General features: G+C 46.3%; 1 protein-coding gene across 1 annotated transcript in view; it reads right to left on the bottom strand.

Moving 5' to 3' along the window:
- LOC308172481 (fibroblast growth factor 11-like) overlaps positions 1–10,829 on the bottom strand; it is a gene marked incomplete at both ends in the record, with an annotated part of 83,309 nt that extends 72,480 nt beyond the window's left edge. Inside the window, 2 exons of the mRNA XM_080547381.1 lie at positions 6,798–6,908; positions 10,619–10,829. Coding sequence (XP_080403507.1) covers positions 6,798–6,908; positions 10,619–10,829 — 322 coding nt within the window. The remainder of the gene's footprint in view (positions 1–6,797; positions 6,909–10,618) is intronic.
- Between the last annotated feature and the right edge of the window lie 5,556 nt (positions 10,830–16,385).

The following is a 16,385-nucleotide window of genomic DNA, read 5'->3' on the forward strand; positions in this document are numbered from 1 at the left end:
CCACTATCGAGCAAGAGACATTAGCTTTGTTGTGGGCTCTCCAGTTTTTTTAGGTTTATTTAGGTTCCAGTGTTACACCCATTATTATTTACACAGATCATAACCCATTAGTTTTTCTGCATAGGATGTACAATCAGAACCAGCGGCTCATGCGTTGGGCATTGATTGTACAGGGTTATAATTTGGACATTAGACACAAGAAGGGTTCAGAAAATGTCTGTGCTGATGCCCTTTCTCGTGTGTGATGTGTGTTTTTGTTTGTTTTTGTAGGTTAATTGTTTATTAATAATCACAAGTGTTAGACACTTGTTCTTTTATGTGTGGGGGTGTTACGTCCACATGTGTCCTTGTTGTGTTTCCTTCCCTTCTGTGTTCTTCTGTCATTCTCCATCCAGGTGTTGTCAATTGGCCAATCATTCCCTCATTCATCATCCCACTCCTGCACAATCAGAAGCTGCTCATCATCCAAACAGAGGGCTGCCCGTCTGTTTAAATGTTCCTCATTGTGTCTCCTTGTTAGTTGACTGTTTGGCTTGTGTTTTTGTACACCACCATTTGTTTATTAAATCATTGCACTTTAGTTCGTTTGTGTTGTGCCTTTTATTTAGTCTTTTCCCTCCCACACTACAAGTGGCAGCGTACTTACACCCTTTATGTTACGGCTCCCCCTACACCCCCTAGACGTAGAGCCATAAGACCTGGGGTTCGTAACATAAATTGTACATATCAGAGGTTAGAGGAGATTTCCTAGCCTGAGCCACAGGGCTTCATGTTATCCAGTGTGTCTGCCATCACACATTCATACACACACAAATCCTGTGTGATGAGAGGTGATACTGTACACATTCTGACAGGTAGCTTGGGATGTCGGCATACTCACTAACACACAAACCTGGTGTGTCTGTGTGTGGGGTGTGTGTGTGTGTGTGTGTTTATGTGTGCGTGTGTGCATTATTGCGTCTGTATTTGTAAACTTGTGCATGTGTGTGTGACCTGTTCCAGTAAAGTTAGGGTGGGGTTTGCAGGACTGTCAGATGACTGTAGACCAGATGTCAGTAAAAGTGAGGGCTCCAGATATGAATCTCACTGTTGCCCCTTAATTATTTATCCCATTTGCTGCTGATTTGGCCCTTTTCTGGCCCTCTTAGCATATGCCGCAGTGAGTCGCATAATTACTAACTCCCCTTTCCACCCCCCACCCCCCCCCCCCCCTCTTCCCCCCCCCACACATACACCCACCGTTTATGGGAGGTCAGTGACCAACCCACTCTACCACTTTGAAGGGGAGAAGCCGGGGAGAGGCTGGATGAAAGAGAGATGGAGAGAGGGACAAGGAGAAGTGAGAAGTGAGGAGAGGAGGGTAAAATAGAGCACGACAAAGTATGCTGGGCGGGTCCCAGAGCCACTCAGTCAGCCCTGTCCCAGCCTGTTGTTGTGATGTATCTCTGCCCACAGTGGAGGCACTACACCTATCAGGAAGCACATAAAAAGAAGCACACACACACACACACACACACACACACACACACACTCAAACACGCACACGCACACACACACACAGAGACAAACGCACACACGAACGCCATGGGCACACACATGCACACACACACACGCACGCACGCACACACACCAAACATACACACACATGTACACACACACACACACACACATGCAAACGTATCGATTTCTCACATTCAATATCCTGTGCAGTGAGGTAGATGATTGTTCTGTAGATTGATACTCAATTACAATAATGTCAATCAGTCAACGATTCGAGCATGCAGCCAGAATAAATAAATAATCCACTCAATGACTAGTGCCCAATTTTATGAGTCCTACTGTACCTGCCAGCTGGAGGTCTCCCTCTCTGTGCCTGTTTCTTTTAGAAAGATCTCTGGGCAACATTAAGCCTCATGCCAGGATTGATGGAATTATAGTTGTTATAAAATGAACCGTAACTCAGACTCACAAACACTTCACAAATGACCTCTACCACTGAAGAAACTTAATCCGCTTGTTAAGTCGTGACGTGTTTCCGGGTCCAACGTTGGCTGAGGCGCTGTCTTCGAAATGCCGAAATAATAATAATAATTAATTATATTTATATAGCGCTTTTCCGAGGCTCAAATACCCTGACAATATGGAGAAAACGGGAAAGTACCGCGTCCCTTGTTGTATGAATAGATCAGAGTCTAAACAACGATTAAACTGTCTTCTACCGCTGTAGTTCACAGGTACTCTGGTGCGGGGAATTTCTGGTTTGGACTCGGAAATGTCTAAACGTCACTTTTGACGTCAGACTTAACAAGCGGATACACAGGAGGGAGTTGTGACATAATCACTTTCAGGACACCTGTCTGAAAGCCATCTCTGGTCTAGTGGATTGTGAGTTGAACTGGCGGCTGTGGCGCAGGAGGTAGAGTCGCCGTCTAATGATCACAAGGTTGGCAGATCAGCGGTTCGAATCCCGGCTGGCCACATGTCGAAGTGTCCTTGGGCAAGACACTGAACCCCAAAATTGCTCCCAATGAGCAGGCCGGCGCCTTGCATGGTAGCTTGCCGCCATTGGTGTGTGAATGTGTGTGTGAATGGGTGAATGAGAGGCCGTTGTAAAGCGCTTTGGAATAAGGCGCTATATAAGTCAGTCCATTTACCATTTTACCATTTGATCAGAAGGTCATGAGTTCAAATCCCACCTGGAAACACCACCACTAGTGTGCCCTTAGTACAGCACTGAGCACTGTCCCTGTAATCTCTACTTGTAAGTCGCTTTGGATGAAAGTGTCTGCTAAATGGTTCAAATGTACTCTGACTAAAGGTATTGTACATTTCTCTCTTTTTTTTTTATCCCTTTTTCACCCAATTTGGTATCCAATTGAACCCAACCTAGCATCCAATTATCCCCTGCCTATTGCGTAGGATCCGCCGCACGACCCCGTGGCCGGCAGCCCCAGAGGAGATCGCCAGTAAGACTAGCTGACTGGCTCCTCGAGCCCGACACCGTTATTCCGGCACCCAGGGGGCGGTGTTGCGCGACGGATCCTTGTCCGGAAATAGTCCTATACCCCCCTTTGGGAGCGGCCGCTCAATATGCCGCTCCCTGGTCATGGCCCAGGCCATATCCGGGTCTGGCGAGACCGGGATTCGATCCCAGTCCCCGGTGGGCAGCTTGCACTAGTGGCTAGTGCTTAGACCGCTGCGCCACCGCGGGGCGACAAGGTATTGTACATTTCTGACGTGGTTACAATGTGTGAAGTGCAACATACTGTATGATATTATGTACATGTTAACCTACTCCTATTTTCCAAAACAAACAGGGTTGTGTAACACACAACTATCAGGGAGTCTTGGGTCAAAGCAGTGGTACTATTCTTCTTATTTGTTTACAAAGTGTTGAACATCTCTATTGCAATATCATATGACATCAGTGCTGATATTACATTCCATAAATGTACTTGTACTTTACCTTTTTCCCAGTAAAATAAACAGCGTGGTCTGCTACACTAATAATGATGACTTGGGGTTGCGGTATGACTTTCTGTGGGGTACAAGGATACAGTACATTCTGCAAATGTTATCTTTTCCCGGTGAGCGAGGTATTTCACTCTAAAGTGCGCCATCAACAAATCAGGGATATCCCATAATGCAATATCGATCTGCTGCGGGAGAGCCCGACGACCCTAGAGGACTGAGGGATGTGTTCAGGTCAGTAATCACCCCTCTCTGGTGTGTGTAGTGTGTGTGTGTGTGTGTGTCAGGGTTTCCGTTAACCGGTAATTGCCGGTCTTTGTCCGGTAACATTTGTTGAAGTCCGACAAACTGAAAACTCGTCGGACAAAATGTCCGGTGAAAATAATCACCACCATTCTCAGCTGAGCACCAAACACACACACACCCACTGCCCGAGAGAGAAGGACCCGCCCCCTCCAGCCAGCCTATAGGCTAACCAAAGGGGGCGGGTCCTTCTCTCTCGGGCAGTGCCGCGCGTGCACGAGTGTGTGTGTGTCCGGTGCCCAGCTGAAAATGGTGGCCCGAAGCGGAAAGCCTTATCTTTATCGCACAATAACAAGGATAACAAACGAAACGGACAACATTTACACTAAGACAGTGTGCGAATTAAATCACGGTGTGCGGGGGAGCCCAGGGATTCAAGCAACAAAAAGAAAATCTCCTGACGGAAAAAAAAGTTCTGGCCAAATCGGGGCCGGTGGCTTTCCGCGCGCGTGCGATGTTCCGTTCTACGTTCTAATGCTTTGACTTTTCTTTCGAAAAATGTGAATACATTTCCGCGTTGTCGAAAATCAATGACACATCGCTAGTCAACTAACACGGCTTGTTTTATGAGCCTGCTAACAATGTAAAGTAGTGTTGTAAGATGGAGACAAACTTCAGCTATATGATCTAACAGCCGGTCTTCAGGACGACATACAGACCCGTATGAGCTTACAGGGCTATCCCCTAAGTATGATTTGACAGGCAGCTAAACGAAAATGCCTTCCCAACCAGCGAGACCTGGGGGGTGTTCCTTCAACGTCGCCAAAGGAAAACCTAGGCCCACTTCGCCAAGTCCCGCGAGACTCTTAAAAAGATCCAGGCATATCTTGATAGATCTCGCGAGACTTGTCAAAACAAGCCCAGACTTTCCTCCAGCGACGTCGATGGAACACCCCCCTGGTTATAGAAATGACGTTGTTTTATTGATATTTTTTTTTAAAAAGGGTAAAACTGGAAAGAGACAATTGAAAACTCACATTAATCCCAAACAATTTAACAAACTTCAGTTAACGTAATGTGGAGTCCGTTCATTGATCGATGCTGTCTGTTCAGTTCCCAGTGAGGCGCCTGTTCAGCGCTGGACATAATGGCATAGCGCGCATGCGAATCATGTTATATTATTATATAGCTCGCATCTAATCGTATCGGATGAGAAATAGACATTAAATGGCATATATAGGCCGCTACACAACAGTAATCACCGCGACAAACAGCTATATTAGATTTGGAGAAAAAAAAATATGATTTTTTTTTTTTTTTTTTTTATTATATTTAAATATGATGACCGGAATAATTCACGTTTGTCCGGTAAATCGAAATCTTCCCGGACACGATGTCCGGCGGCAAATTTTTCTAACGGAAACCCTGGTGTGTGTGTGTGTGTGTGTGCGTGTGTGTGTGTGTGTGCGTGTGTGTGTGTGTGTGTGTGTGTGTGTGTGTGTGTGTGTATGAGGGGTGGGGAGTGGGGGTTGAATGCCTAGTACCCAGGAGGAAGTGCTACTCAGCTGGGACCACAGGGCTCTACCTGGGGCAGGTCTGTGGAGAACCAGGATCAGTATAGATGGCTTGCAAGAAGAGGGTGACCGTAGATCCCCTTGGTTGAAACCTTTGTGGTATGAGGATCCTTGTATGATCTTGAATCAAGATCTTTGACATATCTTTACCCCTTATCCTGTTCTTATCGGTCCTATTTTTCAGGTTTTCTGCTCGAAATGACATACCCACAGTGAATATAGAATATCTCCACAATCACAAGGACCTTCATAATGATCTTGGTATCAAATGAAAGCTAACACCTGTGGGGTGACTGTAGAAGTGTCAGAATAAAAATTTATGTTACTGTGTCAGAGTAAATAGAGCTAGAACATTGTGAAAAATCTCAAATTCACTCTGCCTAAAAAAACTACAGCTTTTAGAGTGAATATCAGCTTGGAAACCTGACCTTATAGCCCAAATCATCTAGGAATCAGTACTCCAGGGTCTGATGAGTACTTGTGCCAAATTAGATGGTAGTAATGTGAGCCAATGCAACTTTGTACCTGTTTTAGTACAGGTATGTTTAGGCGGACAACCAAAATGTGCCATTTGGAGACATTTTGGCACCATCAGTGTATCAGACTTTCTCATGTATCAAGACTGTAAAATGTATTATATTTCATTGACATATCACTATAGGTATAAATTGCATCCAAATCCAACTGTTTAGACTCTGTTTGCATCCAGCAGGGGTCTCCTGGGCGGTTTTCTGTGCGCTGCTATAGCCCACCCGCCTCGTTTTCACACCAGCTCGGGTTACGCAGTGAATTTTCTCCCGAACCCATTGGTCAAAATGTCATGATTGACCACTCATTTCAGAGCCAATAGAATCGAGCAGAGGCGGAAAAAATGACTTTCGAGGACCAATGATATGGAAATTCGGGGGTTGAAACCAAGCATGCTTGGTTTTCCTATGTGACGTGGCTTGTGTCCTATGTGACAAGGGCTTGTGACTCGCACTGTTTTTACCGGCGGACGAAAAAACCGATATGGACGTTTAGAATGGAATCTAATTAATCGTTTGCGACATCGATGAACATTATTGATGAAGGTAAGCTTTTTATATCTCTTATATTAAACATAGATCCGACTTTTCCCCCAATTATGGGGGAGTCGAATGATATACTCGTTATCATCATAGTTGAAACCATCTTTAAACAATCCTATCACATAGTATCATGTTCCTGTAAGGTCTAATTAAGTGGCAGAAAAATGGTTCAACAAACAACAGCAGATGGGCTGACAGAGAATAGACAGGGTCAGGGTTAGCAGACAGCCCAGACAGACAGAGGTGTGTATGGTGTTAGACAGACAGATAGAGGCACAGGTAGGGTGAAGGACAGGCCATCAGACAGCCCAGACAGCTGTGTGTGTGTGTGTGCGTGCGTGTGTGTGTGCGTGCGTGCGTGTGTGTGCTTGCGTGCTTGCGTGTGTGTGTGTGTGTGTGTGTGTGTGATCTTTTTAGACAGAAAGACAGACAGACTTACAGAAGGAGCTGCTTTCGTCCTTTGTGCCGTCCATGGTGCCATCCGGCAGCATCTGGAGGTAGAAGCCGTGCCGGCAGTAGAGTCGTGTGACGATGCCTTTCAACTGGGGCTCTGGAGAACACAGGGTTAACACACGGTTACCACAAAAACCAACATGATGCATGACGGGCCCTGCTATTTACACACTCTTTGTCTGTGTGTGTGTGTGTGTGTGTGTGTGTGTGTGTGTGTGTGTGTGTGTGTGTGTGTGTGCGCGTGTGTCCACGGTGGCCTTCTACAGGATTGATGGGGCCTTGGTACCTGCTTAAAAAGGGACAACTTCTCCAAGCCACACTTTAGTGAGTGTGGCAGGGGAAGGCTGTGTGTGTGTGTGTGTGTGTGTGTGTGTGTGTGTGTGTGTGTGTGTGTGTGTGTGTGTGTGTGTGTGTGTGTGTGTGTGTGTGTGGGTGTGTGTGGGTGTGTGTGCGTGCGCATGTTTGCATGTGTCTGTGCGTATGTGTTTGCCTGCTGCATTGCAGGGGGAAAGTTTCACTAAAGATGGATAGCATGTGAGACTATGCAACTCTGTTACATTTACATTTTACATTTTTGGCATTTAGCAGACGTCTTTATCCAAAGCGACTTACAACAAATACATTTGTCGAAGTAAGTATAATATCTATCCATCAGTCGTCATAAGAAAAATAAATCTATGCTAGGACCAGGAGCCATAGGCAGTCACAAAGGAATTTTTTTGTTAATTTATTTACAGTAGAGAAATTGTTCAGGGGGGTAGTGGGGATGAAGAGGTCTTTAGGAGGGACAGTTAAGATGTAGCCTGAAGAGATGGGTCTTCAATCTACAGCAGAAGACTGGTAGTGACTCTGCAGTCCTGACAGCAGTGGGAAACTCGTTCCCTCAGCCAGGACAGTCAAAAGCCGTGACCAAGTAGTGCGACTCCTGCATCCACTTAGAGGCAGCGGTGCCAGGCGGCCAGCCGAAGTGGAAGAGTGGAGTGATCGGGCAGGGGTTTGGGGACTGACCATTGGTTGCAAATAGGGAGGGCCTGTTCCTTTGCCGCCCGGTAGGCAAGCACCAGGGTCTTGAATCTGAGCTGCTACCGGGAGCCAGTGAAGGGTGCTAAGGAGGGGGGTGACAACTTGGGGAGATTGAACACCAGGCATCGGGCGGCATCATTCTGGATGAGCTGCAGAGGTCTGATGCTGGAGGCGGGGAGCCCGGCCAATGAGCTGCAGAGGTCTGATGCTGGAGGCGGGGAGCCCGGCCAATGAGCTGCAGAGGTCTGATGCTGGAGGCGGGGAGCCCGGCCAATGAGCTGCAGAGGTCTGATGCTGGAGGCGGGGAGCCCGGCCAATGAGCTGCAGAGGTCTGATGCTGGAGGCGGGGAGCCCTGGATGAGCTGCAGAGGTCTGATGCTGGAGCGGGGAGCCCTGGATGAGCTGCAGAGGTCTGATGCTGGAGGCGGGGAGCCCTGGATGAGCTGCAGAGGTCTGATGCTGGAGGCGGGGAGCCCTGGATGAGCTGCAGAGGTCTGATGCTGGAGGCGGGGAGCCCTGGATGAGCTGCAGAGGTCTGATGCTGGAGGCGGGGAGCCCTGGATGAGCTGCAGAGGTCTGATGCTGGAGGCGGGGAGCCCTGGATGAGCTGCAGAGGTCTGATGCTGGAGGCGGGGAGCCCTGGATGAGCTGCAGAGGTCTGATGCTGGAGGCGGGGAGCCCTGGATGAGCTGCAGAGGTCTGATGCTGGAGGCGGGGAGCCCTGGATGAGCTGCAGAGGTCTGATGCTGGAGGCGGGGAGCCCTGGATGAGCTGCAGAGGTCTGATGCTGGAGGCGGGGAGCCCTGGATGAGCTGCAGAGGTCTGATGCTGGAGGCGGGGAGCCCTGGATGAGCTGCAGAGGTCTGATGCTGGAGGCGGGGAGCCCGGCCAAGAGTGGGTTGCAGTTTGTGATCGGGCAGAAGAGTGAAAGATGGGAACAGAGAGAGAAAAACAACAACAGCTTCACTGAGATGCTGAAAGTTTAATATACCGAGTGGGATCTACTCTGTTCACTGGTACAAAAAAAAAATCTTTGTTGTTTACAAAATGTTCTGAGGCAGAAGGGTTGTTTGTTGAGCTAGCTGGGATTTATATCTCACAACAAAGTGAGAGTTTTATCTTTTCCTGCTCTTAGAGCCTCTTTTGTTGCCTCTAGTCGACAGCCAATGCTACACTACAGGACAGCAGTTGTTCTCCGCGCCTCACAACAAAGATAAATCCTTCACCCTGGACCTCCGAACAGGAGGAAGTATTGGATCACAGGGAATGCCATAACACTGAAGCGCTGCCATAGTTACCTTTTAATGAGTTTCATCACAGATGCATGACCATAGGGCAGTATCAGGGCATCTGGTAAAACAGGTCTTTTGGCCCTTGGCCTTTATTGGAGAGTGAGAAACTATAATGGCTTTATAGTTCTGGGGCTGCTAAGGCCTTTAACTATTTCTGTTCAGGGAAAAATGTTGATGTTTGATGCTAGCTCAAATTAGTACTTTAATTGAGTTGCACCATCTGTTTTAGGAACATTTACATAATGTTTGGCAATGTCCTGGTGGTGACAATTTTTTTGCGTCCTATGGAATGTGATTGGGTCCAATAACCACTAAAAGATCATGACTCGTCCGTTGTGTTTGGTAAAACATCATACCTAGAAGGTCAAGGTGTTTCAATATGTTTTGATGTAAGTAAGTAAGTAAGTCAGTAAAGCTTTATTTATATAGCACCTTTCATACAAGAAATGCAGCTCAAAGTGCTTTACAACAGGAATAAGAACATAAAGTGAATATAAAAACATATATATATAAACATATACAAGCATAGAATGAATATAAAAGCAGGGGAAAACAGTAAAAAGAAAAGGTAAAGATAAAATACAATAAAATTAAATGTAAAAAAGGGAAACAATGTACAACCTCTGCCTTAACACTTAGTAACCGCTATCCATCTTCAGCAGAATACCTTTCCCTATCCATTTCATCTCCCTACCTTACACAGTCTTTCTGTACTTCTCACTGGCTTTCAAGTTCAAACATGTTCAAACATGGTTGAACAGACCTTGCATCATATTATTTTAACTAACTGGATTTGTAGCTTAACTGTCGTCTGTCTCTAGACACAGCAGCACAAAATCCCAGTCAACTGGATCTTGACAGAGATCAAATTAAAACCGCAGACTACACTTTTTTTAATAGATGCCATTTAGCTGATGCTTTTATTCAAAGGTAATTACATTGCACTGAGTGCATACATACATGTTTCAGTATATGGTGCCAGCGGGAATCGAACCCCGAACCTAAGTGTTGTTAGCGCCGTGCTCTACCAACTTTTAAAATCTTTTTTAATCAAAAAAATATTTTATTTTTAATTATCTACTGTACCTTATTTACACATTACAACACATAGGTAGGCATCAGCCCCCTATCAACTCAGAAAAAACAATAAAAGAAAAGAAAGTAAAAACAATAACAATTAATTCAAAATCATAAACTCTCCCCCATAGTTATAAAGGTGCTCCCTTCCCCAAACACCTTCTGAAATGTCTCCTTCTCCACATACATCCTTATTATCCCCACAACCCTTCTCACCAGAGCCTTAAACACATCCCACACATCCACCACCCTCTTTTCATAATGAGCCACATTCCTTCTCACCCTGACCGCATACCTCCCGTGACTCAATACATAATTCAACAAATTATTATATTATATATTATATCATATTGGTGCATGTCTGCTGCTTCCCCACATACGTCACACATCCTATCAACATTTGCATCAAACTTACTTATGATTACATTGTTAAATATCCTTTTATGCCTCAGTATAAAATCCATCTCCACACATTCTATGGAGTTCCACGTCACCTCCAAATTCTCCCACACCCTTCCCACCCTCATCTCTGGAAATACTCTCTCCCATACTTTCTCTGCAGCCGGCCTCCTCACCTTCCCATTCCTCAGTATCCAGTATATCATCCTCGTCTTCACACCTCCCATTTTAATTTTGACATCCCCCTTGCTTATAAAGAACCCTACCTCTCTTCTCTCCCCTTCCTCCTCCACTTCCCTATCCATCATTCCCTGTCCACTCCACTGACATCCACTCTTTAGTCCTTTTTAACATATTCCTCATTGCCCCCTCCCACATCTCATCTGCCATTTCTCTTACTGCATCCACCAGCACCATTGCAGCATAACTCCTCATAACTCCCAGTACAAATTCATACACCAAATCCCTCACATTTCCCAACCCAGCCCTCATCATTACCCTGTCATACAATTCCTTCCCCTCATACCTTATCCTTGGGTTTAAAAACACTGGTTGCTCCCACACCTGTCTCACATGTTCACATTCATAAGACACCCATGGTAGAAACTCTCCCCACGCCTCCAAAACTTGTAGAATGGTGCTACTCTCAACCTCCATAACCCTAACATCTTCATAATCTTCCCCAATATCCCTTCCCACTCCAAGGGAGCACATTTAGAGTCCTCAGGGAGGAACACAACAAGCAGGAGATACTGGTGGCCTTCTACCGCGGCGTAGTGGAGAGCATCCTCACCCACGGCATCTGCAACTGGTTCTCCAGCTGCACAACCGCGGAGAGAAATGCGCTACAGAGAGTCGTGAGAACAGCCCAGAAGATCACCGGCGCCCCCCTCCCCTCTCTGGAAGAGCTGTACAACACACGCTGTCTCAGGAAGGCCTCCAAGATCTCCAGAGACCCAACCCACCCTGGGTACGAACACTTTGCCCGGCTGCCCTCGAAAAGGCGGTACAGGACCATGGCCGCAAGGACAAACAGACTGAAGCTCAGCTTCTACCCCAGGGCCATCCAGGCCCTGAACACAGCAAAGACCTAGGTTCTAGGCCCTGGACAGTCTGGACGGATTGATGGCAGCTGCTGGATTGAAAAAAATCAGGTGTAGTGCTGAGGCACAAATGTGTACATTTCAAGCCTGCAAACTGCGACATTTTAAATGAATGTGCAATAACACTATGTGCAATATGACAACCCTAGTCGTCTTACCTGTACAGTATAGTATAGTGGATAGTGTACATAGCCTTTATTTATGTAAACCAGCTCCTTTCCCTTCTTGTTTTTTTAGTTTGTTTTTCTTTCCTAGCACCAGGGGAGCCACCCCTCCCAAATTTCGTTGTTTGGTACCTGTACTATAGCAATGACAATAAAGGCCATTCATTCATTCATTCATTCATTCATTCATTCATTCATTCATTCATGTCCCTACCTTCTCTTGACTCTATACCTAGAGTTATCCCTAACACACTAAAGTAATCATTCCTTTCCCTCAAACCTAATTATTCTCCCTCTTCCCTGCCTCACATTATATCCCACTTCTCTACATTCACATACATACTACACTCTCGATCACCCTCCCTCATACTTTTCCCTCACACTTTCACAATCCCTCTACATTTGATGCTAACAGCTCTGCTGACAGTGAGTATAGCAAAGCCGAAAGAAGACACCCCTGCCTCACAGACCTCCCTAACCTAAAACTATCTGTAAGTATCCCATTCACCCTCACGCAGCTCCTAGCCTCACTATACATCCTCCTCACCCACCCTATCATCCGATCTCCAAAACCGAATCTCCCTAGCGCTCTATATAAATACCTGTGATCCACCCTGTCAAATGCTTTATTAAAATCTAGACTAACCACTACCCCCCCCCCCACTAACTTTCATATGCTCTATCACATCCCTAATACTGCATACTGTGTCCACTATATCTCTGCCTGGTATACTATAAGCCTGTGTCTTCCCTACAACCTTCCCTATCACCCTCTTCATCCTATTTGCTAACACCCTTGCTAAAATCTTATAATCTGTGTTCATAATTGTGAGAGGTCTGTAATTCTCTAATTTTCCCCTACTCCCTTTATTATGGTAAAGTCTTACCATGTCTTATACACCATGCTCACCACCCCCATTGCCATAGTAGCTAGCATTGCTCCTCGTTCCTCCACCCATGTGAACACTTTCAATAAGATTGGCCCAGCAACTCTCTAAACTACTCATAAAACTCACCCATCTAACCCCGGAGTCTTATTCTTTTTCAATCCTTTTACTGCTTCCTCTATCTCTCTCATCCCTATTTCCCTATCACAAATGTCCTTATCTTCCTTTTCTATCTTCATCCTAACTGTTCCTAACACCTCTTATAAGCTCTCTTCATCCATCTCCTCTCTCCTAAATAAATCCTCATGAAAGCTCTGTACCCTCTCTACAAAATCACTAACTTGTTCTCCCTTCTCCCCCTTAACTCTACTATACAGTTCCTATTCTGTTTCATCTTCTCTAACCTCTAAACCCCAGTACATTTCTGTACATTTCTCCCTTTTTCAGCCTTTGCTCCCATCGGTCTCTTCCTGGACGCCTTTAACCCAGGAAAGTCCTCCTTGTCGCTGCCTACAACACGCTGCCTACAACAGGCTTTGCCTTTTCCATACCCCTCCACTGTCTCTCTGTCTATTGTCACGCTGTCTAGACTGCTCCCATATCTGTGGCACTTACATTCAGGGTAGTCCTTCATTATGTGTCCCGGCTGTATGCATATCCTGCACACTCTAACTTGCCTGTCATGGACCACTTTTCATTTCCATTTTATCATTCCTTGTGCAAACTGCAAATGATGTCACTCCCACAAACAGCCAAGCTGCTGGGGGAAGCCAAACTGACAATACCCCTTTTCACGTAATAGTAACTTGATTTAACTTCAAAACAATAATATATTCAGTTTGTTTCTACACTGTGTTCTCTCAGTTTCTCCAACAAAACTCTTCCTGAAAGCGGCGTGTTCAGTCACATGCTATTAACTGAGCCACAAAGGACACTTCAAGCTTCAATGTTGCTTGACCCACACTGTACAGTACAATGTGACCCTTTGTTAGGGCTTTCACACCGCCAAGGAACCGTTCCGGTTCGCATTCCCGAACCCAGTCTGGAACCGGCCAGCGCGCTCAGACCGAAAATAAATTGATTCGGCGTCTGAAAAGTTGGTTCGCAGCTGGAACCAGAAAATAGAGATTCTCAGCACGAACCAAAAACTAGAATTGTGACGTCGTCAGTGGATATTCTAGGCTGCAAAGACTAGCAAGAAGGAAGGAGACAAAATGGAATGTAATGTACATTTTGTAAGCCATTTCTATTCCAGTAATATTCCAGTGATACTGTAGTGGAAGATATTATCCTCATTTCCAGTGAAGTAACTGCCATCTTGTTGTGACATTTTTGTTTATCCCGCCCCTTCGTCACCAAACGTTGATGACGTTGATGGTTCCGGTTACACTGGTATGAAGTGTATTGTTTCGCTTGGTACAGTATATACATGTAACTCCAAAGGACTTACTAGCAGTGGATAGTGAGTTGGACTGGTGATCAGAAGGTCATGAGTTCAAATCCCACCAGGGAACACCACCACTAGTGCATCCTTGCACTTATTCCTAAATTACTCCAGGGAGACTGTCCCTGTAATCTCTAATTGTAAGTCGCTTTGGATAAAAGCATCTGCTAAACGGTCAAAATGTAAATGTACTACACACACACTCCCCCAACGGTTAAGGTTAAAAACAGCAGTATTCACTGTGAGCCAGAGCCACGGGTGCGTGTCAATCAGACTGGACTGTTTTCAGCAGGTAGCAAGGGTTCTGGAGAGTGCAGGCTGAAGAGATGCCCGTGCGTGGGCTGAACGAGCTGTCAGATGCTGGTCCTGCTCCATATGCTAAACACTGCAGCAGCTGCTCTATAGGTACCCCAGCCCAGCACGGCTCCCCCAGCCCAGCCCGGACCAGCCCAGCCCAGCCCGGACCAGCCCAGCTCAGCCCAGCCCAGCCCGGACCAGCCCAGCCCAGCCCGGACCAGCCCAGCCCAGCCCGGACCAGCCCAGCCCAGGCCGGACCAGCTCAGCCCAGCCCAACACTGCCAAGACCATCCCACCACAGGGGGCCTGATAGAGAGAGTAGAGGGGTAGAGGGGTTTTAACATTCTGCCAATGAACCGCCAGGGAGGTGAAGGGAGAATGGAGGGGAGGTGAGGGAAGGGAGCCATGCCAAATGGCCACCAGGCGCTGTTCCCTGTTCCCTGTTCTCCTGTTTCTGGCCTGGTGCTCAAAGGGGGCAGTGGCTTCACAAAAAATATATCTGTCATGGTGTAGCAGCAGGTGTGGGGGAGAAGTTGAAGTGTTTATGTGGAACTATTACAAGCATACCGTATCAGGTTGCTGTCTCTTTATTTACCAGACCCTTACCGTTTTTCTCAGACACCTGCTATGCCTTAGCAGCTATTCAACACAAGTCTTCGGATAATGAATCACTCTCACCCATCAGAGTCTTCTGATAGTCCATTAATGAATCACTCTCACCCATCAGAGTCTTATGATAGCTCGTTAATGAATCACTCTCACCATTCAGAGTATTCTGATAGCTTGTTAATGAATCACTCTCACACATCAGAGTTGCCTTTCCCCTACCATGTCCCAGAGTCCAATGTCAGTTGACAACGTAGCTCTGATGAGCGTTGTATTTTTTTTTAACCTTTATTTATACAGGTAAAAAACACATTGAGCCCCAAGGGCTCATTTTCAAGTGTGACCTGTTCACAGGCATACAACATCCACCACAAACAAATACAATACAAAACCTGGCCTACATAGTCTAAAACAAATCTAAAATGTCTTACCCTCGTAACCACATTGGCTTAATGTCATGTTCTGAGACAGGCTGTGTGTAAGTGTGTGTGTGTGTGTGTGTGTGTGTGTGTGTGTGTGTGTGTGTGTGTGTGTGAGATGGACATATGAGTGCTGGCAGTCCTTTTACTGTGGCTGGCAGTGACAGACACTTCCAAAGGAATGGGCCCACCGGCAGGGGGGCGGAAGGGTGAGGCAGGCCAGCCAAGGACTGAGACGTCAGACACAGTTGCTCACAGGGGACCTGGCTCTATGCGGGACCTCTTTGCCCCTCCTACCTCCATCCCTCTCTCTCCCTCCTCAGTTATGCCCCCTCCCGCCCCTCTCTCTTTCCCCTCAGCTGTCCTCTTTTCACGTTTTTCTCTTTCCCACTCTCTCTCTCCCTCCCTCTTTCTCAGGTGCACAGTTATGTGGTTTGGATCCCTTTTAATAATGCCATATATCAAGCAATCAGCAGGGAATACCAAATCATTGTTTTTATTAAAGAGAGAGGGAGAGGGAAACTAAGAAAAAAGAGAGAAAGTCAGAGAGAGAGATTAATTAATTAATTAATTTGGCCATTTAGCAGACGCCTTTAATCCAAAGCGACTTACAATTACGAATTACAGGGACATTCCCCCTGGAGTAACTGAGGGCTAAGTGCCTTACTCAAGGGCACACTAGTAGTGGTGTGGTTTCAGGCGGGATTTGAACTCACAACCTTCTGATCACAAGTCCAACTCACTATCCACTAGACCACCACTACCCCCTAGATAGATGAGTAGTGGGAATAGCGTGATAGGGTTGTGGGGTAGGGATGACATGGTTATTTCATTAGAGGAGATTCACACTCTAAATAAAAGAG

The sequence above is a fragment of the Nansenia antarctica genome, assembly GCF_963989245.1.
Source record: "Nansenia antarctica genome assembly, chromosome: 17".
NCBI lineage: Eukaryota > Metazoa > Chordata > Actinopteri > Argentiniformes > Microstomatidae > Nansenia > Nansenia antarctica.